Source organism: Trachurus japonicus, chromosome 17 (genome assembly GCF_045865225.1).
Source record: "Trachurus japonicus isolate A0001 chromosome 17, Traja_1.0".
NCBI lineage: Eukaryota > Metazoa > Chordata > Actinopteri > Carangiformes > Carangidae > Trachurus > Trachurus japonicus.
In genome coordinates this window covers 17,853,714-17,880,675 of record NC_140923.1, presented here as the reverse complement: position 1 = coordinate 17,880,675, position 26,962 = coordinate 17,853,714, and the positions used below count along the sequence as shown (strand labels likewise).

Here is a 26,962-nt window from a genome sequence, read left to right as displayed (position 1 = left end):
GCCGTGGCCGTGTGGCAGTGGGGAGATGCCGGTCCCCCTTCTTTGTTTCCCCCCCACCACCGGCCTCCGCAGGCCTCCAAGAGCATCTGTCACCACAGGGGGTCAGCAGGGCCAAGATGAATGAGCCCCCGGTGGATTCCCTCCCTCCTTGGCAAATGGCACAGGACAGAGGAGGGCATAGGGGACTTGGGGGAGGGGTCTGTGTGTATGTGTGTGTGTGAGTTTGTTTGCATGTGAGTGAGAGAGAGAGAGAGAGAGAGAGAGAGAGAGAGAGAGGGTTTCTGCTGTACTGAGGGAAAGAGTGGGATTCTCATTTCATTCTATGGAGGATCATGACAAAGGTGACCTGAGACCCACCAGAGGAGAGTGAAACTCCATATGCTGCCTGGATATCAACAAATTCTCCCCAAAAAGGATTTATTATCCAACATGGACTGTATCTGAGAGAAGAAAAGATAAACTGCCTTCATATTTGGGATTTACAGCATTTTTTATTTGGATTTTAAGGATTTATCCCCTGGTGGAGGAGTCATGGAAGGTACAGGAGAAGTTTCTTTTTTTTTTTTTTTGCTGTGAGTCACATGGGGCCCTGATGTAGCATTAATGAGATGGGCCTTTTAGCACCTAATTTAGAGAACATGGAGGCATGTTTGTCTTTTTTTTCCCCACCTCATTTCTTACCCCCATCCCCCTTTCTCTCATGTCTGATGGGCAGTGTCTCTTTACCGAAGCTTTTCTAATGTTAAGAGTGTGCTGAGCTCTTTCCCGCATTTCACCCATTGGTATGGAGCTCTGCATGTTGAGGCATAACAATGAGGTGAAAACGACTGAGATATTTATCAAAATTTTCATTAACATCTTACCTGCTGTCATGCTCAGGGCTGATAACTGATTTTTATAAGCAAATCCTGGTAAAGTGTTTTATTTTACCTGAAGCTGCCAGATTTTTTAAACAATCATGGGGTCAAATTTGACAGTATGTACTGTATTAACTGCAGAGTGACGTGAAGATGGGAGCTGAGTTTAATTCAGCCTCTCCCCCTCTGGTGTAAACACTGTAATGTTATTATCCTGCGGAGGGAGAAACAAAAGGACAAGAGAGAGAGAGAGAGAGAGAGAGAGAAAGAAAAGGACGAGGTTCAAAAAAAGGGTTGGGGAAATTTCTTCTTTTTTTATTTTTAGGATAAAACTGGTACCACCTAAAGGTTTAATTTACAACACGTGATATGAGTCAGATTGTTTTAACACTTTACCCAAACCTGAATTGTTGAATTTGCATTTAACCAATTCCATACCATTTTAAGAACATGGACATTCATGCTTCATTAAGTTTGATTTAGTTACTTTAATATTAGCCACACTCAGTATTTATTCTATTTTGCATTGTAATAATTTAGTTATCTCAAATGAAGCCCTGATCATTGATGACCACAGTGCTCAGTGAACCACAGAAAACACAGATGGGAATAGACAGTATTGTAAGAAAGGTCACGTGGGACTAAATAAATATTGTGATATTATCAATATATGATATAGATATTAGAAGTAATGGTGTGCACTGTCCATGCACGTGTTGTTGCACTTGATTTACAACGTGTAGGGGAGAAATGCATTTGTCTTTAGCCGTCACCTTGAATCCTGAAACTATTCGAGCCTGTCACTGAAACATTCCCCAAAATATCAATGCTGGGAGACCAGGACCTTATTAAGCGCCTTGGGCTGGGCCAGTGTCGGTGTGTCTAGATTTACGGCACCTTCGTCTTCATCTCGCGAGCCATCTGCGTCTCCTTCTGTGTTGTCTACACTTCACAACCAGATAAGCATCAAAATATTCCAAGACTCTGCTCCCTGGGTAATTAGCAGAGCGTGGAAGCCTCGGTAGAGATTCATATCCTTTGCGGGAACCCCGAGTGGAAAGTACAGCAGGAAATGTAACTCGTGTAATTTAGGACGGCACATTTTATATGATCAATGGCTTCTTTTTTGACACATCTACAGTACAGGCAGGCCTATATTTATTTGGAGCGAGCAATTCAGTTACCCAGGGGGCCGAGCAGCATGGGTTTCTTTCTAGAGTATTGACGTTTTTAACTGTTTAGTTTGATTAGCTGTATCAAGCTGGCTAATCATTCACAAAATAAGTTCCAGTCAGTGAATGCAAGTTGAACCAGCTTGTGTACACTTGCTATTTGAAGGACTTGGACCCCAGAACAGCCTCCCTCTATAACAGAATAGCAGCACACAGTCAGAAGTGATGACTGGGTAGATTGTGACAGTTTTTTAAAGGGAACTTTGCTTCAGTTATATCAGAGCCTGAGTGGCCAAACAATACTTTGTCAAAGGGTCAAAGTAACCGGCAAATCCATTCAGAGAGTGACTGTGTGGAGTGAGTGCAGCTACAAACTAAAACACCCAATTGTGTTTCATGAAAATAGCCCCAGGGCCGTTGTATCATGTAACGCCTTTTTAGCCTCCCAACAGTCAGTACATATGTCATGGTCTGAGTCACTCTAAATGTTTGAGTGGCCATAAGTGCAGCCATTCATTTTGTGAATGGACATTTTCCTCCGACTGTGGTGCCACAGTTGCATTCATGTTTCAGCTTTCCATACAACGACATGGTTTTTCTTTACAAAAAACAATTATATCCAATACAGAGCATTCTGTTCCCTTCAATCTTATGTTCTTGATACAAAATTGCAAATGGAAACCAAAACTGCAGATGGTCACAATTTTTCACCTGTGATAAAACTAAAAAAAAAAATTCTTTCACCTGCCATTTTCAAGGATGAAATGTACCTCAAATAATCCGCCAGTGTCTTTTCAGGAAACACTGACACAATGAGGCCATTTTCTTGAAAGGTCCTGTAAGATGTACTATGTCCTCCTGTGGGAACAAGTGGGATGTGGTTTTAAGGAAAATATTTATTGGAAACTAAATCATATCTTGTTAAGATTAATGTTGGATTTTCATGCTTTTATTTTGGTTTCGTCTGATCTGTGTTTGGCCGCATCATTGACAGTGACAGTGTGTGTGCTAATCAGTGATCTCTCCCCGCTTCTCCTCCAGGTCTCGGAGCACCGATTGAGATCCAGTCTTTGCTGAAAGTTTCTGCTGAGTGGTAGTGGCCCAGCATGTAGCAGAGGTGAACAAGTCCCTTCACGCCTGGGAACAATCCGACAACGTAAGTGTTTTGTTTTGTTTTGTTTTGTTTTTTTGCTTATATCTCAGTCAAGTCAGCTGTTGCTTCAGAGGGTCTTGTGTTGTCATATTTTCTCTACCTTGGTCCACTCAAATCCACTGAGTGGAGATTAGTCAAGCTTATTTTGACCCAGGGTCATATTCATGCAATCTGTTGATGCCACCCAGGAGAAGAGGAATGGCCTTGACTGACCGTCTGCCTGGCCGAGAGCCTCCTTTTTTTTTCCTTTTTCTTTTTTAAGCAACGCTCAATGGCACGTAAACCCTCCTTTTAGCCCATTAGTCTTTGAACATTAAATTGCGTCTCCTCTGGCAGAATCCACTCGTCTGTCATGCGGGCTGCAGCCGCTGACTCACCTGAAACCCCCCACCTCTGCCACTACAACTGACCTTAGCAACCACCGGAGTCACACCCCAGAAACATCCGTTAGCTGACCTCTGCCACAGTCACGCTTTGTTTTAAGTTGTGCAGGTGATAAAAGGTCAACCTCTGTGTTCATCTCCGGCCGTTGCGGGGTTAATGACAAACCTGTCCTCTGAGGCTTGAGGGTCAGACTGCCAAAGACACTCCGGAGCCTCCTTTGACTTCACAATCGAACAGGCAGCGGCTGCTTAAAAATGCCCTCAGGCCCTCGTTTTCTTTCTCTCTCTCTGTCTCTCTCTCTGTCTTGCTCCTCCTCTCTTTCTCTCCCTCTTTCTCTTTTTTAACCCTTTTTGGTCATTGTTTTTCGATGCAGCCACCTTCCTCCGTCAGTTAAGCAAGACATTACTGTAGCTTCACTCTGTTAAGCTGCTTATCTCTTTGACAGCACAGTCAGGCACTGTTAATCTTCTCTTTTGTCTGGCTTGGTCATATTCCTCCTCAGGAAGGTTGTTAGGTAAACACAGGGTCTGGAACCTGTCCAGGCGTGGGCAAAATGAGATCTGAGAGAAGAAAGGCCAGTCCAGCTTGATCCCCACCCTCCCCATCAGCTACAGAATATAAGACACAACAACCGTCTGGTGGATGTTAATTCACTGCCTAACATATTCAGTCAGATAAAGAACCATACAACAAACAGAAATGATTAAACTGCAGTAAAGCCTTTTTGTTTTTCTCATCAAACAGGCTTCCACCTCTGTGCACCTGCTTTAGATGACATATTAAAAAAAAGGTGAATAGATTCTGATGGTGCAGTGTGTTAATGAGCTTTAGAGACAGAACATTAATCATTAACTATGTTTAGTCTTTTAAAAACTATTCCTTTGTGAAGAAATAACACCAAATCTTGTCTGACTCTGGCTCCTAATTATGTGAGACATTGCTGCTACTTTGACATATATGATATTTGTCATATCATGTCTTAAAATGAATGTTTTTTTTTGGATTATTATGTGTTGGTTGAAAGCAATACAAGTAGATGTCACCCTGGGGTCTGTGGTGAACAATTTTCACAGCTTTCTGACATTTGATGGACAATAAAAGAGATAAAAGTTTGCAGGTTAACCAAGAATCAAAAATTGTGATGAGTTGCAGCCCTAATGAACTGAAATAAAAACAATTTGTCTTTTACTCATATAACTTTCATTCAAAAAGAATCATAGCCTTTAGTGATTTATGGCAGTCTATGTGTTTCAAGGCTAATGAGTTGGGGAAAACACAACCGTTATGAAAGGCCAGTGTGTGGTTGGTTCCATCATTATTACTCAATTCTGAGCTCAAGTTTAGGTCACGTATATAACAGAATATACTGTATGTAAAGACATAACCTGGTCATATAATGGGTTCAACAGCCGGCAAGGATCAATGTTTGGCCTGAGTGAGAAGTCTGAACTTTCTCCAAACAGCTGAAGTCTGTAACCTGGACTTCCACTTGGCTGCTGCAGTATTTATGAATCCCAACACTGGTCTGCGCCAGTCAGATGTAGTCCAAGGACAAACATGGAAAGCACTTCAGGCTCAACTTATGTGTGAGGAAAGCAGCCAAAACCTCCCCTTTATTTTCTTTCTCAACTTTTCCTCCCACACAGTTTGGACGCTCTTGATTGCTGGCTCGGTATATTGAAAACAAAATATAATGGGAAAAAAAATGGGAAGTTTAAGTGTAGGAGTGCAATGTTGTGATGAATGGAGACAATGATGCAGCAAAGCCATTGGTCAGTGCTGGTTTTTGTCTCCACATTAGGATGTTTTCTGCCCGTCCAGCTCTGTGTCCTTTTCTCTTCCTTTCTTCTTTGGGACCACATGCTTAGCCCTCTGTCCAGCCGCCACCTGCCACCAGAGCAGCCAGCCAACCCCGGGCCCACACAGCCGACCCCGGCAGATGTCCCTGAGTGGACGCTGGGGTGGAGGGGGCACGAGGGCAGAGCAGGCAGAGTGACACAACAGACAGACGGAGCCAAAAAAAGATAGGAAAAAAAGCCATTGGCCTTGGCCATTATGTTTGGGCTGACACAGAGGAAGAGTGTGTGCATGTGTGTGTACACGTGTTATTACTATTTATCATGAAATAAGACGGGGCCGCAGAAACTAAATGACTGCAGCCAATGTTTATGGTCATTATTCATTCATTTGATCACCTTTCCTTGATCTTTCTGTCACATATAATGTATCAGGAAAAAATGAAACAGTCTCATCACAGTTTCCCAGAATAGAAAGTGATGTATCCAAAATGCTTCAGGGCAGAAATGTTTGAAATGCTCAATTAAAGGAGCAGGAAATCATCACAATAGCCAGGGTTCCTACCTAAAATGGAAATTATTGTATGGAAATATATTTATCTTAATATCTTATCTGGGTTTGGTCTTATCTGAAGTTATCTGGGTTAATTATTTTTGTATGTGCTACCTATAGCTAAAATCTCCTGGAAATTATTTGGTTACATATGGCATACACATTCAGAATACAAATGAAAACAAATGATTAATTGCATAATGGCATACACATTCAGAATACAAATGAAAACAAATGATTAATTGCATGATTTTTTTTATATAATGCACAACTATTTACTCAAATATCACAAATTATATGAATTTTTTACCAAGAAATCTGGAAATTAGGGTCTGGAAAAAGTATGGAATTTGGAAATTTCAAATGTGTAGGAACCCTGAATAGCTGAAAGTTTGTAATGAAAAAACTATTCATTGTTTTATTAACAAACTATGTCAGCTCTGGGCAAGATACTGCAAGGATTTTAATACATTGCATCATCATCATCATCATGAAAGACGTGGGCTGTTTTTTCTTCCAGTAACATTCATTCATCAGATTTTATCAGCATTTTGTGATTGTGGCCAAAACTCTCAGCACGATTATTTCAAATCTAAATCTAAAGCACAGCCTGATAATGCAAAACACATTTGTCTGATGTTGCACTGGTGCTATGACAATTAAATGATTTAATTTCATACTGAACTATAAGAACTGTCGAGGTGTCTGCAGTGTTTCCAATAGATAGCCACTGATGAACTCTAATAATATAATCCAACAGCCTGTATCGTGCACTAGCCCATGTCTGATTTTACAGAACAAGCCGTCTGACCGCTCTGCTGTGCTCATTTGAAAATGTGAACTCATTTATGTGAGACACCTGCTGCTGCGCTACAGCCTGCAGGGCCTGGCTCTTCTTATGTAAGGAACTAATCAATGCATCGAGATAAACAGGCATCATGACTGTGCATCTTTCCTCTGTGCCTCCTCAGATAATGGGGAATTCATACGCCGGGCAGCTGAAGTCTGCTCGATTTGAAGAGGTTCTTCATAACTCAATTGAGGCTTCACTGCGCTCGAGTGGCGGAGACCCACAGCCCATCTTCACACAGCTCTACTTAGAGCCAGAGCCGTATCCTGGTAACATGGAAGGTAGGACCCTCTCAGCAAAGGGGAAAGGAGGATATGGTTTTCAAATTGCATTTAGCATTATGGGAAAGATGCATCTTTTCTCTGTATAAATACTGAATTTGCAGAACTGTGAAAGATGAAAGTGAAAATAACACGATTTAAAATCTCCGTCAGACGTGAAGTCAAAGGCCGACCTCCAAGGTGGGGAGACGCCGAGCCACGAAAACACCAACGGCCACTCCTCCAACGATCTGGAGGAGCTGGACGAGGACGATGACTCAGACAGCAGCAGCCCCCCGCTCCCCTACCTACAGGCACCGGCACCAGACGGCTGCTGCACACTGGACGGTAACCTCCCGCAGCCGCAGGCCTCAACTCAGCCTAAAGCACATTCTTTTTTTATTAAAATTCTTGCCATCTCTTTTTTTTTTCCTTCTTCTTCCAATTACCTAATCTGCGTCTTCCTCCTCTCTCAGGGTTCTGTCAGGCAGGCAAGGACCTCCGCCTGGTCTCCATAGCAACGGAGCCAATCGAAGTCCCAGCGGGCTTCGAGCTGGTGGGTGCCAAGTCCCCCAGCGTCCCCGAGCACATTCTGGTGTGCGCCGTGGACCGTCGCTTTCTGCCTGACGAGAATGGGAAAAATGCACTTTTAGGTCAGTCTGTTCCCAGTGGTCTCAGATAAGAGTGAAGGAGACTGATACTAGTAGTCATGAATGTATCCTGCTCTTGGCTCTCATTGGAGTAAAGCACAAATATGTGAAATTACAATGTTACAATGGTTTTTCTTTGTTTGTTTTATTACATTGTTTACAGGGTTTTCAGGAAACTGTGTAGGCTGTGGTGAAAAAGGTTTCAGATACTTCACTGAGTTTTCGAACCACATCAACCTGAAGTTATCCACCCAGCCCAAGAAGCAGAAGCACTTAAAATACTACCTGGTGAAGAACTCTCAGGGTGCTCTGTGCAAAGGACCCCCTATCTGCTGGAAAGGTATGAAACAAATAAATAACACAATCTAGAGCCTTTCAAAGTGGACAGATTTACTCTGTGCTGACATGCTTTAACTGACCCTATGTCAAAGCTTTTATCTTTCCTCCCTGTGCCCTCCCAGACTGTAAAACCCGTCAGTTCTCCAGCAGCGCGTCCACCTCCAAACCCAGCTCGTCCTCGTCTCTGAGCAGCAAAGAGAACGGAGGCACCAGTGGACACAGCTCCTCTCCCTTTTCACTCTCAGGTGAGGCTGCACACAACTCTTGTGCACACACTGTGAGATCCAGGTCAAGCTGACATTATGACTGACTAAAAATTTAAATAGTGGTTGAGCAGTAAGTACACCAAGTTACACAAAATACTTACCTGCATTAATACAGAATATACTTTATATTTTGACTGAAACAGTCATTGCAGTGGTTGATGTAGGCTGACAGGTTTATGTTGTTGCCACAGAGACAGGTTGTGTAGACTAAGCCCTGAAATTGATGAGGTGAGGACAGTCTGACACCACACTGGTGACAAGCAGCGTTGCTGTGTTGGTTGGGTTTCATTTCATTTTGTTGCATTTATATACTATCTTTTATTTTAGTATTTTTGGTATGAATATTAAATAACTTATTATTAGTAGTAGTAATAGGAGTATTTGCACACACATTAGTCATATTTTGTAAAATGGTTGCCCATAAAGTTGGAATAATTTTGTTATATAATAATTTCATGATAAGAGGTAAAAAAGAAAATGTATTCCAACTTTATGGGCATCCGTGTATATATATCTGAGGAGTATACTATAATTCTCTATAGAAGACAACTTGTTTTTTGTCATAAAAGGTGACACCAGCTTCAGCAAGAATATGATGTAACATAATCCTGGGTCATCATGTCTTCGAGACAGATTCTGCCTTTCTTCAAGGAGATGTTGTTCTTCTCTGACCTGTCACTACACACATCGCCTGCTCCCTCTTTGATTGAAAAAAGCTCCTGGGCTTATGGTATTGATTTGTTCTGAACCTGGAAGCTGCCTGTCAGCAGAGATCTCGCACATTAATGTGTTTGACAGCTGAGCTCTGGGGCTTGTTGTTGGGACGAATCTTTGCATGAAATCACCTGACTGCGACCTTCATGTGCACCCTGAGGTCACCGACACTCAAATAGGAAGCCAAGAGGTTAGATACCGTAACATTGCTCCTCTGCCTCAGAGCTAAACGACTGTTTATTTAAAAAATGATTAATGAAAACAGAGCTCTGGTCTGTTTGTATTGTGCAATGGACAAGGATACAGGCACAGAAGAGACTGTTAGTATCTGACATTTGTTTGATACTAGCATGAGGTCATACTGTAGCATGAGGTCCAAAAAAACCAAGCGGCCAATCAGGGGAAGAGACGGTGTTGAGCTCTCCAAAAGACTTGTAGGCAGTCTGTGTACAAAGGAACACCATGCTCCGGACAGAGTGTGTTGGTAAGCGTTAAGTATGATTTTATGAAAAATACACTTACCATATCACACTGTTTTTTTATTTTTAGACTCTCCACCCACGAGAACGACACAAACATCCTCTGTGTTTTTCGGGAATCAGGACCTCAGCAGAGACTGCAGTTTCCTTAAACCTTTGGCCTCCACACCTGGAAACAAGACTCTACCAATAGGTAGCACATCAATATAAATGTTATGATACATGATACATAACTGATTGGTATAAAAGCTAAAATTATATCAATTTTAGTTACATTCCTCAGGCTTTGACACTGGAATTTACAAAGATTTAGTCGCTGTTAAGCCTTTACTTTCATGTTATACCCCAGTTGTCCTTTTGTTGCTCAGATGTGCACAAACAAACACACACACACATGTGCACACGTGTGTGTATGTGTGTGTGTGTGTGTGTGTGTGTGTGTGCTCTTATACAGTATTTACACATCAATCAATACTGGGAGAAGGAATGCCGTAATGACTTTTTAAGGCTTTGCTATCCATTAGGCCCTTTACAAGGTTGTGATATTGACAAGCAAAGGCTACACATACCGATCAATATTTTAGTGTATTGCATACACAGTGAATATGAGATTGGAAGAAGTCCAATCAGGTCATTGGCAATAGACAATCATGTATAGAAAATCAATAAGACACTGTTACTCCTGACTCATTTTTATGTATTGCTCTGTCCCTGTAGACAGGTAAAGTTGTCGGAACATTTTACATGTGTTTTTATTTAAGTGTTTATTCATGTTGTATCCACTAATATTGTTTACATTATTAGCATGGGATGTCAGTGATGGTCTATATCAACGGGTCCATCATTTTGAATGAAAAATCTTAGCAACTAATTTTCTTATACAGTAAACATTCCTGACTCACAGAGCATGCATCTTTAATACCACTGTGATCTAATTTTGTTTTATGAGTAAATCATTTCCCAGAAGCCACGGCTGTAGTTTTTGCATCGTGCTTATTTGCATGCTAACGCAACTACTACTTTAGTATATTGACATACCCATCATACCCGCTTCACATCAGTATAATAACACTGTCAGCATCATGCTATCGTTGTGGCATTAGCATTTAGCTTAAAGCTATGTACCGTCTCATAGTCATTCACTGTTTATGGTTAAATGCACAGTCTAACCAGGTTTTATTCATTTGTGCATCTGTGTGCGTTTGCAGTACCAACAGCTCTCAGGGTGAACGGGCCGACTAACGGTCTGGGTGCCGACAGTCGCCCTCCCTTACTGAGCCCCTCCCAGGTCTCCTTAGGGCCGCAGGGTCAAGGGTATCGCACAGCTGACCTGGCAGACAGTCCAGGTAAGTGCCCCCCTCTTCTCGTTGTACATGTCATATGTCTATTATCAAGTTATTGTACTCTATAATTTATGTTGATGTTTCTTCTGTCTTGTTTTCGATGTTCAGTATCTTCTGCCATGAACTCGGGCCCTCCAAAGAAGCGTCACCGGAGCTGGCATCCCTCCACGTTGGTGCCCGTCCCACCGACAGCCGTCCCTGTTCCAGCCATCCGACCTATTGTTTGTTCCCCAGGTCAGTTCCTGAATTCTATCAGGATGGCCCAGTGAGCTATAATGTACTCTACACGAGTCGGTGTAAATTGGCCCTCGTTGTTGCATATCTCCTTCATCTTATCTAATTTCACATGGCAGTGTGTATGAGTGCAGTGTGTTTCTGTGCCATTTTGAAGCATAGACTGTGTTGTTTATAACTCTGCTCCCCCCCTCCCTCTGCTTTGAAGACGAGTGTATCACATCCCTGACATTCTCTGGTTGTTAGGGATGATTCACAGGGCATCTCCATGGAGATAGAGATGGAGAGTTTGTAGCTGAAATTATTTTTAAAACAAACTGCATGATTGAAGAAGACCTCTGCTCTGCCACATCATGTAATTGTGGTTATATGTACTATCATTATTTCAAGTAAATTGGCTAGGCTAATATTTTTTTTTCTGTGATCACAGTTCAACACCTACAAATACTAATGCAATGTTTCATTGCAAATGTGATAATGTTAATATGTTCATAATAATAATAATAATGGCTTACATTTATATAGTGCTTTTTTTAAAATTATCGATACCCAAAGCGCTCAAACTGAGGAGCAGCAGCAGCTCAGCTGTAAGTGACCCCAGTACTGATGTGTTATTCCCTTTATTTCCATTAAGGTTCCGTCATAGGGGTGCCCTCTCCTCAGCCGCCAGCAGCCGGAGTCATTCAGCCCCAACCCGTCACCGCCGGGGAAACAGTCATCGTCCCCGACAACCTTCTGAGCTCCTCAGGTGTTCGCCCTGTCATCCTCATAGGTATGAGCTTTATTTCAGCGGCCTGCTTCATCTTAATACTGAGTTAGTCATTAGTTAAACTGAGCTCAGATATGTCTAACTTTGAACTTATTTCATATCACACTCATGAAGTACATAGCTGTATTTTTTCTGTATATTTTGGTTTGATTTTTTTTCTATGAGACTCGATACGTGTTTTAAAATCTAACTATTTCAAATATAAAATTCAGCATTTGCTTTACATTATATTTTGTTTGTAATCACAGATTTCTTGCCTCTACATGTTTCAGTTGTGTCTAATGAAGACTTCTCTTTCCAGGGCACGGCACTTTACCTTATTTCTATGGGAATGTAGGGGACATAGTAGTGAGCCCCCTGCTGGTCAGCTGCTATAAGAGCAGCCAGCTGACAGAGAAAACACTGGAGACTTTGGGCGTCAACAGAAGTCAACTCCTCAGTGTGGAGACAATGATTCTGCTCACTTTACAGTATCTTGCACGATTAGGTAAGCAGCAAACACAACGTCACTTCATCTCAATCTCATTTGTTTTTCTTCTGAAGTTACATGTTAGCTGCTATCAAACACACAGAGTAGTGGGGGTGAATGACCGTAAGGTGCTGTCGTCTCATTTAAACACAACAACACCCCTTTTTATATACGGTATTTGCACATTTCTAGGAAATTCCTCATCAGAGGTTAAACGGTTTTTAATATTTCAATTCTTCCCACAGGCTCCGAGCAGATTCCGCTGAGGGAGGAGCTGGAGCAGATTGTGTTAAAGGCCATGCTGTGTTGTCCCGGGGGTCCCGCCATCTCTCCATCCCAGCTGCCCTGGTTGGCTCGGCTGGAAGCCAGCGTCTCAGGGGGCAGCGTTCAAGTTGTGGTTACCCATAACTCCTTGGGAGAGGGCATTTCTGAGTCACTACGCTCCCTCAGCGAAGGTCCTCACCACCAGCAGTGCCTGCCCACCTATGTGGTCATCATATGTGCCTCTAAAATGAGCAGCAACGAGTTCTGTGTGCTTGTTTTGGGTGAGTTCTGGCTTCTCCATATCAGCATCATCATACTCATCTTATTATCCTGACTTAATTATTCAAGGTTTGCCTGTAGAGCGTGCAGTAATCAAATCTAAAATCTATTTATGAAACATAGGAAAGTACCAAGCGCGGGCCTTAGCTGAAGGCATGCTGACAACTAATGAGTTTCTGAAGGAAATCAGCTACGAGCTCATCACAGGGAAAGTCAGCATCTTGGCATCTCACTTCAAAACCACCTCACTAGGTAAGTTATGCGTCCATAAAACCTTACGTTACATTGAAGGGCCTGTATCGGTCCAACTGTAACTAATTATATCCCTGGTCATTTTCAGGGGACAATCTGGACAAGCAGCTGGTGCGATACCAACGGCGACGGAAGGGGCAGGTCGTCCAGCCCTTTCAGGGGGATGTCACTGACCACATCCACTCTCAGGAGGCTGCCAGCATGTCACCGCCCACAGACAGAGGTTAGACTGCTCTCCATTGCGCTCACTGTCTAAACTGAACTTCTTGGCTCATTAGCCAGCAACGTTTTTTTTTTTTTCTTCACCAACCAAAACAATCAATATTTATTTGACATGCAGTGGGGGAAATGGATAAGTTCAAACACTAAGCAAACGCAAAGAAAACAAAAATATGACTCAATATGTTTGCTGACCACCTTAGTGAACGAGCTAAACTCCACACTTTTGGCACATGTGGGTCCAAAGTCCAGATCTTGGCCATAGTCCTGTTTCAACTTCAGCCTGGTTTAGTTACTAATGTAAAATCACAGTACACCTATAGCAATGTTTGTTGTTGATGGTAATTGGTCGATCTTATTTTATTGCACATTAAATTAACAGCTGTACTGATGCTATTAACTAGTTTTGTCCTTCTATGTTTTCCTGCAGCAGAGATCTTGAATAAGGTTTTCCAGATCTATCCGAGCCAGCTGACTGTGGCCCGCAGCCTTCTGTCTCAAGTCTGCTCCATCGCTGACTCCGGGACCCAGAACCTCGACTTGGGGCGCTTCTGTAAAGTGGACTTTCTTGTTTTGGTCCCGCCCTCTCACATTCTGGTACATCAGACGGCACAGCGCATCAGACAATCAGGTTTGTGACACTAACAAAGATTCAAGGATGATTTTTTTTTTTTTTTTTTTTTTGAGCAGCCGGAGCTCACTCCAGTGTTTTGTTACATTCATTCAGTTAAATATTATGTTTATCAAACAGCTGGGTGTCCTCATTCATTCCTTGTGTTTTTTTTGTTTTTTTTTGCTCAGGAGTGCTCGTGGACCTGGGAATCGAAGACGTCTCCTCAGCCCATCAGAAATCAGACAAGTACGTGGTGCGTCTGGACGGGGACGTTCACGCCAAGATGGAGGCCTTCATGAAGAAAGTCAAACAGAACCCCTACACCCTGTTTGTCCTCATTCACGACAACTCACACGTCGACCTTACGAGGTACACTGACATACACAGGTCACACTCAGTGCTTATGAGAACTGACACTGTTTTTTTTCTGTTGATAATCTGAGGCTGTGTGAAAAATAGGAGTTGTTGTGGCTGCAAACAGTGGCCTTGTCCCGTTTTATACTCTGATTAAAGTGTAGAGAGCAGAGCAGCTGCAAGCAATGCAAAACAAATACAGAAAATCTTTAACCTTGAATCTTGGTAAAAATGTAGGCCACATCATTTGGGTTAGGGTTTATGTTATGTTTTGTTTTTTTTGTCTGTTGAAAGATTACTAGTGCTGCTCATGCCAAGAGCCTCTGTTCTTTCCAAACTGCAAACTGCTGTTTCCCCTGCCAGAAACATAAAATAGATCACTTCCTGTTTTCCAGAGCATCTTTCTTGAGAATAACCAAATAGCAAAAGCAAAATATAAAGATACAAAATAATCCAGTTGTTATTTTTTTATTTTTTTTATTATATTACAAGCTACGGGTAGGATTCATCCAGAGATCTAAAATAACCATCATCGCTTTCAAACACTCTCTGACCCGCTCTCTCTCCAGTGCTCTGTCCGGCTCTGTGTGCCATGGGGAGCTGCAGGGTCTCGCTGACCGGGTGGTGAACTGCCAGGAAGTCCTAGATGCCATGAACCTGTTGGTCCTGCAGGTCAGCTGTTTCCCATACACACTGCAGACCCGCCAGTCCCGCATCAGCCTCCACAACGAAGTTCACTGGCCCTCCAAGAGCAGTCTGGTAAATACTTTCATTTTTTTGCACCAGAGAAGCATCAAGATATTTGTGTCAAATATTGTTATTATGGAATATGTTGACATTTACACAAATTACCCTACAAATTACCCTTTCATGTAATTATTGAGTTTGTGTGCAATTTGTGTGTTGAAGCTATTTTATAAAAGCATTCAAGCTGAATATTTCTGGCTTATTTTGAAAAACATCTGTAAATAGGTATGGTTTAATAAAAGTCATTAAAGGACAGATATTTTATTTCTCTAACATCCATCACTGTGGTGTCGCTCCTCTAACCGGTAGAAATAAATGCACTTACATTAACAGGAAGGTGGATCTTCACTCCTGTTTGAGATCATAACATTTATATCAGTTATATTTTTGCTGACATTTCTGCTCATAATGCATCGCCAGTGCTTATGGCACAGTTGATACATATATATCAGACATACACTGTACCCTGTTTACATCTAATACATAACACTGTCAAAACTTTTAATAATTAAAAATATGGTATATTAAAATTCACACAAATTCAGGTTTGTATTTCACAGTGTCAGACAAGTGTTTTATTTGTTATCATCATTATACTGATCAGACCAAGCGCAGTAGAATGACGTTTTCCACAAAAACACAAGGGCTCATGAAACTATTAACAACACAGGAAAGCAGACAGAATTAGGCTTCTAAGTGCACATTGCCTTCATCATTTTAATGGACCAAAGATTTGGATTAACTTATTTGGCAGACAAATTCATTATTGGATGCAATAATTTACTATGCACACTCAGCCATGTATACCTTTCGTCCAGCAGGGGGAGCAATCGCCCAACGAGCTGGCCTACTTTGGCCTGAGGGACTACAGCAGCTCCCTGCAGTGGGGCGTGGCCAGCCCTATCCTGCGTTGTGATGATGCATTTGAGAAGATGGTCCACACTCTCCTGGAAAGGTCAGTATGGGGTGAACACTGACAAATAAGGCAGAGGGCTGTTGTCATCCAGCATTAAATCTATTACGCAATTGTGTTTTTGTCAGATGGCCCTGACTGAAATCTGAGGGAGTTTCTGACTATTTCCAGAAACTTGAAGCTGTCAAAACTGTTTCTTGATCTTAAAAAAATAACATAATCTCTTCAAAAGCTCACCTCCATTTTGTTGTCCCAGACATCCACACCTGCATAGCATGGTGATCCGAAGCTACCTGCTGATTCAGCAGTACACCGAGGCCATGATGGCCCTGACCTCTTCGCCCTCCCTGAGAGACCACATAACCCCGGAGACTCTGGCCATGGTGGAGGACCTGATCAATGCCCCCAGCAGACAGGGCTCCCAGGGCCGGGGCCACATGCTGCTGGTCCGCGTCCCCTCCCTCCAGCTGGCCATGCTGGCCCGGGAACGGCTGGAGGATGTGAGGGACAAGCTCGGGCTCCAGTTGTGCTTTGCCGTGCTGCTGGGGAGTCCCGCCTCCGAGCTCAACCTGCCCAGGAACTTCACAAACCGCCTCAGGGTGAGAATGACATGAAAACACCTCTGTCATTTGAAATGTTTTGGAATATTTATAGATATTTACAACATTAGATGTGTTTAACTGTGTTTTTTCTGCAGGCGTGGCGAGGCTGCGATAATGAAGAGTGGGTACCGCACACCTACGAGGATCTGGAGGGGCTGCCCTGCATCGTCATCCTCACAGGGAAAGACCCTCTTGGAGAGACTTTCCCACGGTATGCTCTTACATGACAATCCTCACATGCTCACAAAAAAACATGGCAACATATCAGTTTCTCTAATGGGGGGGGGGGGTGCAGTGCATGTCCCTTTAACTCATCTATTATTGCTCTTGGTGTGCAGTTGCCGTGGCTTTTGTTCATCCCAGTGTTGTTTTACACGTCTGCATTCACACAGTGTGTCTCCTCTACAGGAGAGGTCCTGTTACTTTTTTTTGGCCACTCCTGTGTCTTGTGTCGGTGTAGTTGTGTCGTGCTACCATAGCTTGTGGCTTGGTATTTTCAATTTTAAAGCTCTAATGAGGAGGAACTTCGGTGTATGCATTAAATAAGATTCCAAATATATGAACATTTCTCTGCAACAATGTTCCTCTTCATGCTTACACTCTTCTAGGTCTCTGAAATACAGCGACTTGCGTCTGATAGACTCCAGCTACCTGACTCGTACAGCTCTGGAGCAGGAAGTGGGTCTGGCCTGCACCTACGTGTCCATGGGTGTCGTCCATGAGCCCAAGAAGAACCTGGCCCCCCGCCCGGAGTCAGACGGAGAGAAAGCCACCACCAGCCTGAACGACGGAGATGAGCTGGAAAGACCTCAGAGCAACGGCAGCGCTGCAACCAGAACTTCTGGTCAGTCCCGAAAAACCTCACCGAGATACTGAATCTGAAGATTAAAGACAGATTTACAGAGCAGCATTTGTTTATGTTTTTCATATTTTATTCCCTTCGTGTCTTCCTTCAGGTTCTTTGGCCGAGAACGGGGTCAGCTCTTCCGATATCGCAGACTCTTTCCAGAAGCCGTCCACCTCCACCTGCCCCCCTGAAGTCACCACCATCGCCGACGTGAGCACGGGGACGCAGGTTTTCAAGCAGGAGTGCGACTCCCAGCTTTGCTCCAACCCCTCCAAAGCCTCCAAGACCCCTCCGTCCCTTTATTCCGGCTCCTCTTCCTCCTCCCCCTCCCCATCTTCCTCCTCCACCCAGAGGCCCAGCCAGTCCACGCAGTGCGGCCACGACTCCAAGCCCGCTCGAGTGTCGCCCCGGACGGTCATCTTGTCCCGGGCGGCGTACAGCCTGCTGGCGGGGGAGTCGGGCAGTCAGCTGAGCTCCTTCTCCCTGCTGCCTCACGCCGACGTGTCCTGGAGCAGCCCCCTCAGGCCTCTGATCACTCACAACCAGCAGGGGGCAGAGCAGAGCCTGTACTACCGCCAGTGGACGGTCGCCAGGCAGCATCACGCCGACTACGAGGCTCCACATCCGCCTCATCCTCGACGCTTGTTGCTCAGCGGACCCCCACAGGTAACAGAACACATGTACTGCATCATACTATATCTTGAATATGCTATTCAAGATATATCAATGTTTCTTTTGTTTGTTTTGCTTTGTTATTTGTGCAGTTGCTTTTATAGGTGAGGTTTAAATATAAACCTGTAGTGGGTTTCTACCTCATCCGCACATGTTTTTTTTTTCAGTTTTATTAATTTTTTAATTTCATTGTTGCTTTTATAATCGTGCAAATAAACATAAACATGAACATACGACAGACTGACTCATGTAACCTGAAGCAGATAAACAATATTAGCAATTCACAGATGAATGACAAATTGATCAATAATGCAGATTTGCTATTACTACTTCTGTTAAAAATGATTCAAATAAGTTATAAAATTGATTGGTTATTAGTAATAAATTGAGTTTACCTACATGTGCATTGCAGTGTTAAAGGGATCACTTTGTTCTTTCTTAGGTGGGGAAAACCGGCGCCTACCTGCAGTTCCTCCGTCTCCTGTTTCGGATGCTCATCCGACTATTGGAGGTTGATGTGTATGATGAGGAAGAGGAGGACACTGAAGGTTTCTGAGACTTCTTGTTTCACCCATTTTGACCTCACATGCTCTTAAGTGTGTCGGATAATGACAAACAAATGGAAATGAAAATTAGTAACTTGGTGTCTTCAGTTTTGGTTCTCATACTTTTGCGTTCTTGTCATTTTCAGAGCCGTCAGAGGAGACGACCCCTGTAAACACACAGTTGCCTGACATTGAGGAAATTCGAAATCTGCCCTTTGACCCCTACCCCCGAGACCCTAAGTTCAGGAAGGCCAGCCCTGTTTTCTCTGAGAAGATGCCAAAGGTCTTAAAAGGTCAGCAGAGAGAAAGCAAACACTCGCATGCGGCACCGATCGAGTTAAACATTTGAATTTTCCTTTGTAAACACAACACGGATGATGACTTAACACCATGAACGTGTTTGATTTTTATGTTTGTATGCGCAGATTTTAAGCAGGAGGGAGAGAGCCAAACATTAGCCAAAAGAGAAACCAAGTCCATACGCCTGACCAAGTTCGCCGCCCACAATGCCTTTCATCACTGTGAACAGTGTCACCACTACTGTGAAGCAGGCCCTGCCTCACAGGTGAGTGCAGTACACAGACTCCCATCAAACATCTGAGGCACTCAGATGTTGCCTTGTTGCAGCTGTATGGATGCTCGTCCTGACCTGTCAAAATACTTTGACAGTTGAAAGCTTTTTACTCTCTGAAGTCATGTCTAATGGTGAAGTCCCTGCGTTAATAATTCATACGTGTGTGTGTGTGTGTGTGTGTGTGTTGTAGCTCTCGGAGTGCACCTTTCATGCTTTCACCTTCTGCTCGTCCATGCTGGGGGAGGAGGTCCAGCTGCAGTTCGTCATTCCCAAAGCCAAGGAGCAGCACTTTGTCTTCAGTCAGCAGGGCAGCCACCTGGAGAGCATGCGCCTGCCTCTGGTCTCCAGCAAGGTTCGTTCACCGCCGCCCAAATAAGTTCACACATGCTTTACTAAGAAAGTATAGTATACAGTATACTGTATATACGGACGTAATGACATCTAGAATTCAAAACTTGTGATTGTCACATTCTGACTTTTCTTTCTCTTCCTTCTCGGCTCCAGGACCCTGATTTCTTAAAGAGTCCGATCTTCACCCCGACTACAGGACACCAAGAGCACGGCCTGCTCAACATTTTTCATGCCATGGAGGGCGCTGCTCACGTGCACATCCTGGTGGTTAAGCAATTCGAGATGCCCCACTACCGGAAGTACTGGCCCAACCACATACTGCTCGTCCTGCCGGCTATGTTCAACAACGCTGGAGTCGGTGAGCAACTGACTAGCTTAGCTGAATTGAGAAACTTATGCTATAGGGATTGTTTAAAATATGTTATAATCACATAGAAATTGAAAATATAGTTGTTTAGAATAAACTTTATCAGAATCAGAATCAGAACTTTTTATTGCCAAGAGCAGTAAAGGTCAGTTTACAGCACAAGGAACTTGTCTTGGTGTCAGGTACAAACATAAAAGTACCAAAAACAGAATAGAATAAGAATTTAGAGAATTAAGAATTAAAATAAAATAAAATAGAATGAATTAAAATATTCTAGTGCAAAAGATACGCATATACTATATACAAAAAGGAAATATGCTATAAATACACATATAGTATATAAAAGAATAGAATAAAGATATATACAGAATACTGTTATTGTGCAAAATGTTGTAGTGCAGAGTGACTGTCCATAGGTTTAGGTTTAGGTATCACACAAATTGAATAAACTAGATCTCTAAACCAGTCGTATTAGTAGTATTTAACTGTCAAGTCAAAGGTGCCCTTTAAAATTTTCATGTAAACAACCACATTTTCTGTTTACATTAATGGTTTCTCAACTTAAAATACCAACTAAAATTGTAAATTTTGCATCTGCCTTTTCTTGTGCATGCACAATACAAGCCAAACAGGAACCTGCCACGGTCAAATACTCCAACATGTGACTTCAAGTCTCACCTCACCTCGCAACCCTCTCTCTCTGCTGATAGTGGGATTTATTACAATGCTCATACGTGAGCATACCTTTATTACAGTTAGTCACATTTTATGGTTTGTTACAGCAGGTAAAACGTTGAACCATTGTTTTCGTCACGCACAGCGCGGTAGTCTGATTTGTAAGTGAGCCAATCAGGTGCATGGCCTGACTTATATGGGTGTAAATAAACCAAACTGCTCTCAGATAAGTGTCCTCAGGGTGTGAGAGACCCTTGTTCTTTGTCTTTTTTCCATGAACCTCAGTGCCAACGTGGCCACATGTCATATATCTGGCTGTACTGGACCCGGTACACCTTGTACTGGCTATGTATTTAAACATTTATGCTCATTGTACCTTACAGTTCTAACTTTACTGAGCTGAGAGAGCTCACTTGTACATGTGTAATGAATCCATTACATACACACTTTGCAATTTTAATGTTGAGCTTTTCAATTCAATTGGCGCCGCTCATCCGCTCCCGTGGCGCTGTGTGTTTTGGTCGACGGGCGTTGTGGGCGTAACAGGTTTTGAGAAAGTCTAAATGAAAACTTGACACATGCTTCTGTCTGCTTTAGGCGCCGCTCGCTTCATGATCAAAGAGCTGTCGTACCACAACCTGGAGCTGGAGAGAAACCGTCTGGAGGAGCAAGGTGTCAAGAGGCAAGATGTATGGCCTTTCATCGTCATGATGGACGACTCCTGCGTGCTGTGGAACGTTCACCAGGCGGCAGACGGCAGGTAGTTATTGTCTGAGGAGTCGTGAGCCGTTTTTTGTTGTGGTTATTAACATAATAATTAACATAATTTCACTTCTATCAAACTTCTATCTTATATTTTTTTTTAAAAAAGTGAATATTTCCCAATTATTCAATGAATAAGATCAACATTTTCTAAATTGTGCTGTCCTAATTCACATTCATGCATTTGTGTTCCCTGTCCCCGCTTTGCTCTGTCTCTCAGTGAGACATTGGATGGAAGTTCAACCCTCACCAACGTGTCCCTGAAGACGGTGCTGCAGCACATGGAGTCCACGCCGAAGATCTCCCTGTACGCGATGTGCGGCACTCGCAAGTGGAGCAGCAGCCTCTCTCACAAGGCTGCGGGCCGCCCCTTCAGCCGGTGTCACCTCCACGACTTTGTCATGCTCAATGTGGACCTGACGCAGAACGTTCAGTACGACCTTAATCGGTAAGCGAAGAGAAAAGTGAGACGGTGACGAAAACATAGCGACGTGTGCGGGGTCGTCGTGTTTTCGGTCTTATTTATTGACTTGTTTATTTGAACGCAGGTACAGCTGTGAAGAGGTGGATTTCAATTTAAGGGTGAACAGCAGTGGGCTGCTGCTGTGTCGCTTCAACTACTTCAGCCTGATGAAGAAACACATTCCAACCGGAGGAAGCAAAGACTTCCTGGTCAAACCGAAACTCATGGTAGATGTTTCACTCGTTACAAAGAATTTGTTTTCCCTTCTCACAATATGACACACTTCCTTACGTTCAACCGCTGTCTTCACTCTCCAGGAAATAGAGAACCCGGCTCCAATCAGCCCGTCCCAGTACGTGTGCGCCCCAGACAGCGAGCAGACCCTCCTAGATGCCCCGGCCCAGTTCCTGCTAGAAAGGTTCCTGCAGAGCTGCAGCCACAGACTGTTTCCAAAGGCTGTTCAAAACAGAAACAACCCAGTTCTGTCCATCGACAGCTACCTCAACATCAGCCCGGAGGTAAGAGCTCCCGGGAGGTTGCAGTTGGAAGCAAGGGAGAAGACTATTAGCATCCTCCCTGCAACGTAAACCTACAGGAAGACTTAACAGCCAGACTCTCCTCCTCTGGGACAGACGGCACATGCTGAATTTCATATATTTGAACAAACTGTTTCAGGGAAACCGCAAAAGTGAAACCTGCTGACTGAGTTCACCTCGTATGTTCTCATAAGCCCAAAGTTTGTTGAACTGTTTAAACCCGCAGAGAAGCATGTTGATGATTTCACCATCTGCTTTTCTCGAGGACATTCTGACCTGCATTTACGCACACGTGCAAACAGTGAATACCAACAATGAATATTTGTGCAGGTGTAAACAGCCTGCACACTCTGCACAGCTTCATTGTCTGCATTCCAACATACATTTGTTGTTTGTTTCTTCCCAGAATGGAAAATAAATCATGATGCACAGTTGTAGCATGATTTATTTAAGCAGTCACATTTGCTTGGAAAGACGCTCCCTAAAGTTTCCCATAGAGATAATAAAAGTTGTATTGAATGAATTGTAACCTATATGAAATATCGTAATGAAGTTTAACTTGTTCTATCTTTTGCCCCAGATTTCTGTGTGCTACATCAACTCTCGTCCACACTCCACCAACCTGAACCATCAGGGCCTGGTGTTCAGTGGCCTCCTGCTTTACCTATGTGACTCCTTCGTTGTCGCCGGGCTCCTCAAGAAATTCCGCTTTCTCAAAGGTGAAACATTAGAGCAGCTGTAGCTGATACTTCGGCCTGTGTAGTCTGTTGTCATACCGTATCATTTTAATACAACTTATCCATCACTAAATGTTTCCTTTGCCATGTTGCCATGTCCACAGGTGCCACCCTCTGTGTGATCTGCCAGGACCGGAGCTCCCTGCGTCAGACCATCGTCCGACTGGAGCTGGAGGACGAGTGGCAGTTCCGGCTGCGCGACGAGTTTCAGACGGCCAACTGCACCGAGGACCGGCCCCTCTACTTTCTGACCGGGCGCCACGTATGAACCTGAGGTCTAAAACTGCTCTGCTGCAGAGGCACAATCACCAAACGAGGAGTAGATCTGATTCCTGACCAGCCAGAAATCACAATTCCTGGCGTCCCAATGGAAGCTCAGAGAGGATACACTGCAGCACAAGACCTTAAGTTCTCCATAAGTGGACTTTCTTCACCTGTACTACCACAGTGCACTACGCCTGGCTCTGCAGAGGGTCGGTGCGGTGTCTTAAACTCTTGCTTGTTGCTGGGCTCGTCTCCACTTCAGCTCGCGTTCTACTGAAATAACACTCTGCTGTGGAAAATGAAGCACAGCTGAAACTGAACTTTATTTGTTTTATTGTCGTATTTGGCAAAAATGGACGCTCTCCGATCGATAATGTGACGATTTGAAGATTGTAAGTGTACATGGACTGTGACTATGGTATGTCTCATCCTGGACATACGTGTTTATCTCAGGGTTTTTAAGGGAGATCCAAGGGTGGTCGTTTAAGGGGTGGGGGGGTAGGGGGGGTAGGGGGGCTAGGGAGCTTTTCTCCCTGTACACCATGTATTTTTGGCTTTAATGTTAGCTGGCACCAAAGACACCCTCAGCTGCACCTTGCCTTTTCTCCTTCGCTTTCCTTGACCCTTCTCCACCTGCTTTGCCTCTCAAACTGCATAGCGTTCATCGGCTATTTAAAAAAAGAAAGAAATCAAATCAAACAAATATAAACATAGATGTTGACCTGTATTGGATTTCTATCGTCTTTGAGTATCACATTCATAACACCATAACACCAGAGGGATTCAAATGGGAAACGCCCATTTGAACCAGCACGTTCAAACTCTCTCTCCTGTGCCTCTAAACTATTTCTGTGGCATCGATAATCCCCCTGACACACAGAGCTGTGGTCATGGTTTCCAAAATGACTTTCACAATAAATTTATCCAAAGAGTTTTTTCCACGGCTCAAGAAAAGTACAAAATGTATTTTTGACAACTCATCTGCTCATGTGTAATGCCAATCAGACGGTGTATTCTCACTGACATGTATTTTGCATGAAGTCTTTTACTGACCTGTTAAGTCAGTAAAAGCAACATAATAAGCCTCTTCACTGCCTGTTCTCCTGCAACTTGCTGTGCCTGGGGATTGATTTCACCTCCTGTTGTACACAACGTGATGATTGTTGGCTATCATCCACTTCATCTTAAATTCATTCTCCCTCCAAAACAAAGGGGAATCACAGAAAAGAAAAGAAAAGAAAAAAGGCTACACACTGTCAAAAGCAGGCAGTCGACCAGGTCAATTTATATACTTGAAAGTGGAATGTTTTTATATTTTTCTGCACAGGGTTGTCCAAAGAATATGCCTTAAGTGACGTTTCATACAGTCACTGCTCAAGTCACGCATTTTTCGGACCAATGAGAATGAAGAAACCATTTAACTGTGAGGAAGAATAAATGTTTGTCAGAGTGAAACAAGAAGGAATAATTGGATTTTGGACTACTGTACTGTTTAAAGCTTTGTTTACATTATTAATATATTGTATCACCCCCTTAACCACTGAGGGTTACTGATGTTTTTTTTTTTTTTTAGTCTTGTGTAACTTTTGCCCGTATATTTTGGTCATAATGTCTTTCTGCATCTTATGTTATGTTGCAAAGGCAAGAAGAATCTACCTAGATGTGTCCTTAACCATATATGTCTGTATCTCCTCCTGTTCTTGTGTTGGATTTTTATTGAAAATGAAAATCAGGTCCATGAGGGATTCTTATTTATTTGACAAGCATTTTTGGAGTGATAATCATATTGAAGTGTAATATTTGATTGCATGCTGAGCTCGCTTAAACCAAGGGAGTGTGTCTACTTCAAAACCATCCATGAAGGCTTTGCACAAGACCCAAACGAATGATTCTTAGATTTACTGAATGTCATGGGGGGAAGGAAAAATGTGAACTTGCACTATATACAAGTTGCCAGCAGAAAATATATATATATTTCCATATAAGCAAAACAATTAAATTAAGTTCCCCAATCCCCCAGTATTGCTCCAATTATAAGACTAGTGATCAACACGTTCTTGTCAAACTCCAATGGTCCACAGAATGTGTCTGTCTTTTTGATAATTTAACACTTAATATGCAACTTGCTCTCACAATCTTCACTGAAATGTGCTTGATAACCGTGTACAGCCCATTGGTAGCCTCGGTGTCTGGGTGATCTACCTCAGTTCATGGGCTGTGAAAATATGACATTAGAGCCATGTGATTGTTGTTGGAAATTTATGAATGTAATAAAAATGACTTATAAATTCAGTTGCGTGTGGGTTTTTGACATTTTAAACTTCACTAAATACACATCGTAACATCCAGGTATTTCATATTTACACCTCAAGCTTTTACTCAAACTCAAGCTGTGCAAGCAAAGATTACGTTTTCAACTTCTCAATTTTAGTGAACATCCTCTAAAATGGGAAAAATGTACAAAATGATAAACAAGACATCTAAGATCATTTACATCATTCAGTTTCTCCCCTAACATTACTTAACATTACTTTAAGAGCCTCTGACTTTTACCCAAGCTCCAAAAATACAGAATCCTGCAATTCCCATCATGCATCACTTCCCTTTGCTTTCATTTAGTGAAGCACTGCAGCTGCACACGTAATAATTTAATCTAGATTAAATGAAATATCTAATTGATTTGGGTAAAACAATTTTGTTCTTGAAAATCTCTTCTTTTGTAAAACTGTTGGAGCAGCACCCCTGGAAACTAAAGTGTTCTCTCTGAGTATCTGCTCAGTATTTTGAAGAGCATTGCAAGCGCATTAATGCAAAACTTAAGCAGTGTTGTTAAAATGCATGGGCAGCCCCATCGTCTCCACTCCAGCCTGTGATTAATAATCCTCTCACTCTCTCCTCTGCATTCAATCCCACATCTTTTTATGCCGCTCAAGAGTAAAAATCCCTGCCCCTTGCTCATTGCCTTAACACCATCTCCTCTCCACCCAACACTTCTGTAACCGTGCTGTGACCATACACACAATGACCCTAATCTCTTCCAAGGGCAGATATGGCTTCATAATGGATGCTAGGATATTCTCTGGCTTCACTGTAAGGGCACAGGGGCATTGTTGGTCCAGGGACAGTCCTATTTCAGCTCCTGCTAGGTAATATTAGAGCACACTTTCCATCAACCTACAGCCCCTGTGTGATATAACACAAGGCTATTTTCAGCCAGCTGCTGTCAGGAAAGGATAAGGAAGAGAGGGCAAAGTGGCTGGCATGCTGATTCTTGCACTTCATAATTGCTCTTTCGGGAAAAGTAGAAAGATATTGTGAACAAAGCTCAAGAGATTCTTGTCTCTAAAGATTTTGGACGTCCTAAAGTGATTCAGTGGTCCGATACTTACAAAGAGGCCAAAGGGTTAATTGACTGTTTTACGATACAACCATACAGTATATACAGATCTTAGTTATGCTGTGATCTTTACTTGACACAATGATGTCATCGTTTGATTCGCGCTCTTGGCTGATATTTCAGCAAATGCTTTGACAGAGAAAGAAAATCTCTTGATAATTCCCTCTGACCGATTTCTTTCAGATACGGAGTCCTCAGGCAAAGCAGTATTTAATATTAAACTACTTTTAAACACATGATT

At 42.9% G+C, this 26,962-nt stretch overlaps 1 protein-coding gene across 4 annotated transcripts; it reads left to right on the top strand.

Moving 5' to 3' along the window:
- Positions 1–312: 312 nt before the first annotated feature.
- On the top strand, positions 313–25,286 carry greb1l (GREB1 like retinoic acid receptor coactivator). Of its 4 annotated transcripts, none has more exons than XM_085806049.1 (34): positions 313–538; positions 3,071–3,185; positions 6,887–7,046; positions 7,200–7,373; positions 7,502–7,678; positions 7,839–8,015; positions 8,137–8,259; positions 9,544–9,666; positions 10,682–10,819; positions 10,925–11,050; positions 11,685–11,822; positions 12,121–12,306; positions 12,534–12,833; positions 12,955–13,083; positions 13,172–13,306; positions 13,733–13,933; positions 14,104–14,284; positions 14,839–15,028; positions 15,838–15,971; positions 16,186–16,528; positions 16,627–16,742; positions 17,140–17,375; positions 17,488–18,044; positions 18,493–18,598; positions 18,742–18,888; positions 19,021–19,160; positions 19,360–19,521; positions 19,674–19,878; positions 21,160–21,322; positions 21,545–21,772; positions 21,873–22,014; positions 22,105–22,305; positions 22,904–23,042; positions 23,165–25,286. In XM_085806049.1, the coding sequence occupies exons 3-34, from the start codon at positions 6,890–6,892 to the stop codon at positions 23,326–23,328; spliced, it is 5,838 nt and encodes a 1,945-aa protein (XP_085662175.1). In that variant the 5' UTR covers positions 313–538; positions 3,071–3,185; positions 6,887–6,889; the 3' UTR covers positions 23,329–25,286. The 4 variants fall into 4 exon arrangements, with proteins under 4 accessions (XP_085662175.1, XP_085662174.1, XP_085662177.1 ...); XM_085806048.1 differs by having other exon boundaries at positions 318–538; positions 15,835–15,971; XM_085806051.1 differs by having other exon boundaries at positions 325–538; positions 13,736–13,933.
- Positions 25,287–26,962: the final 1,676 nt, after the last annotated feature.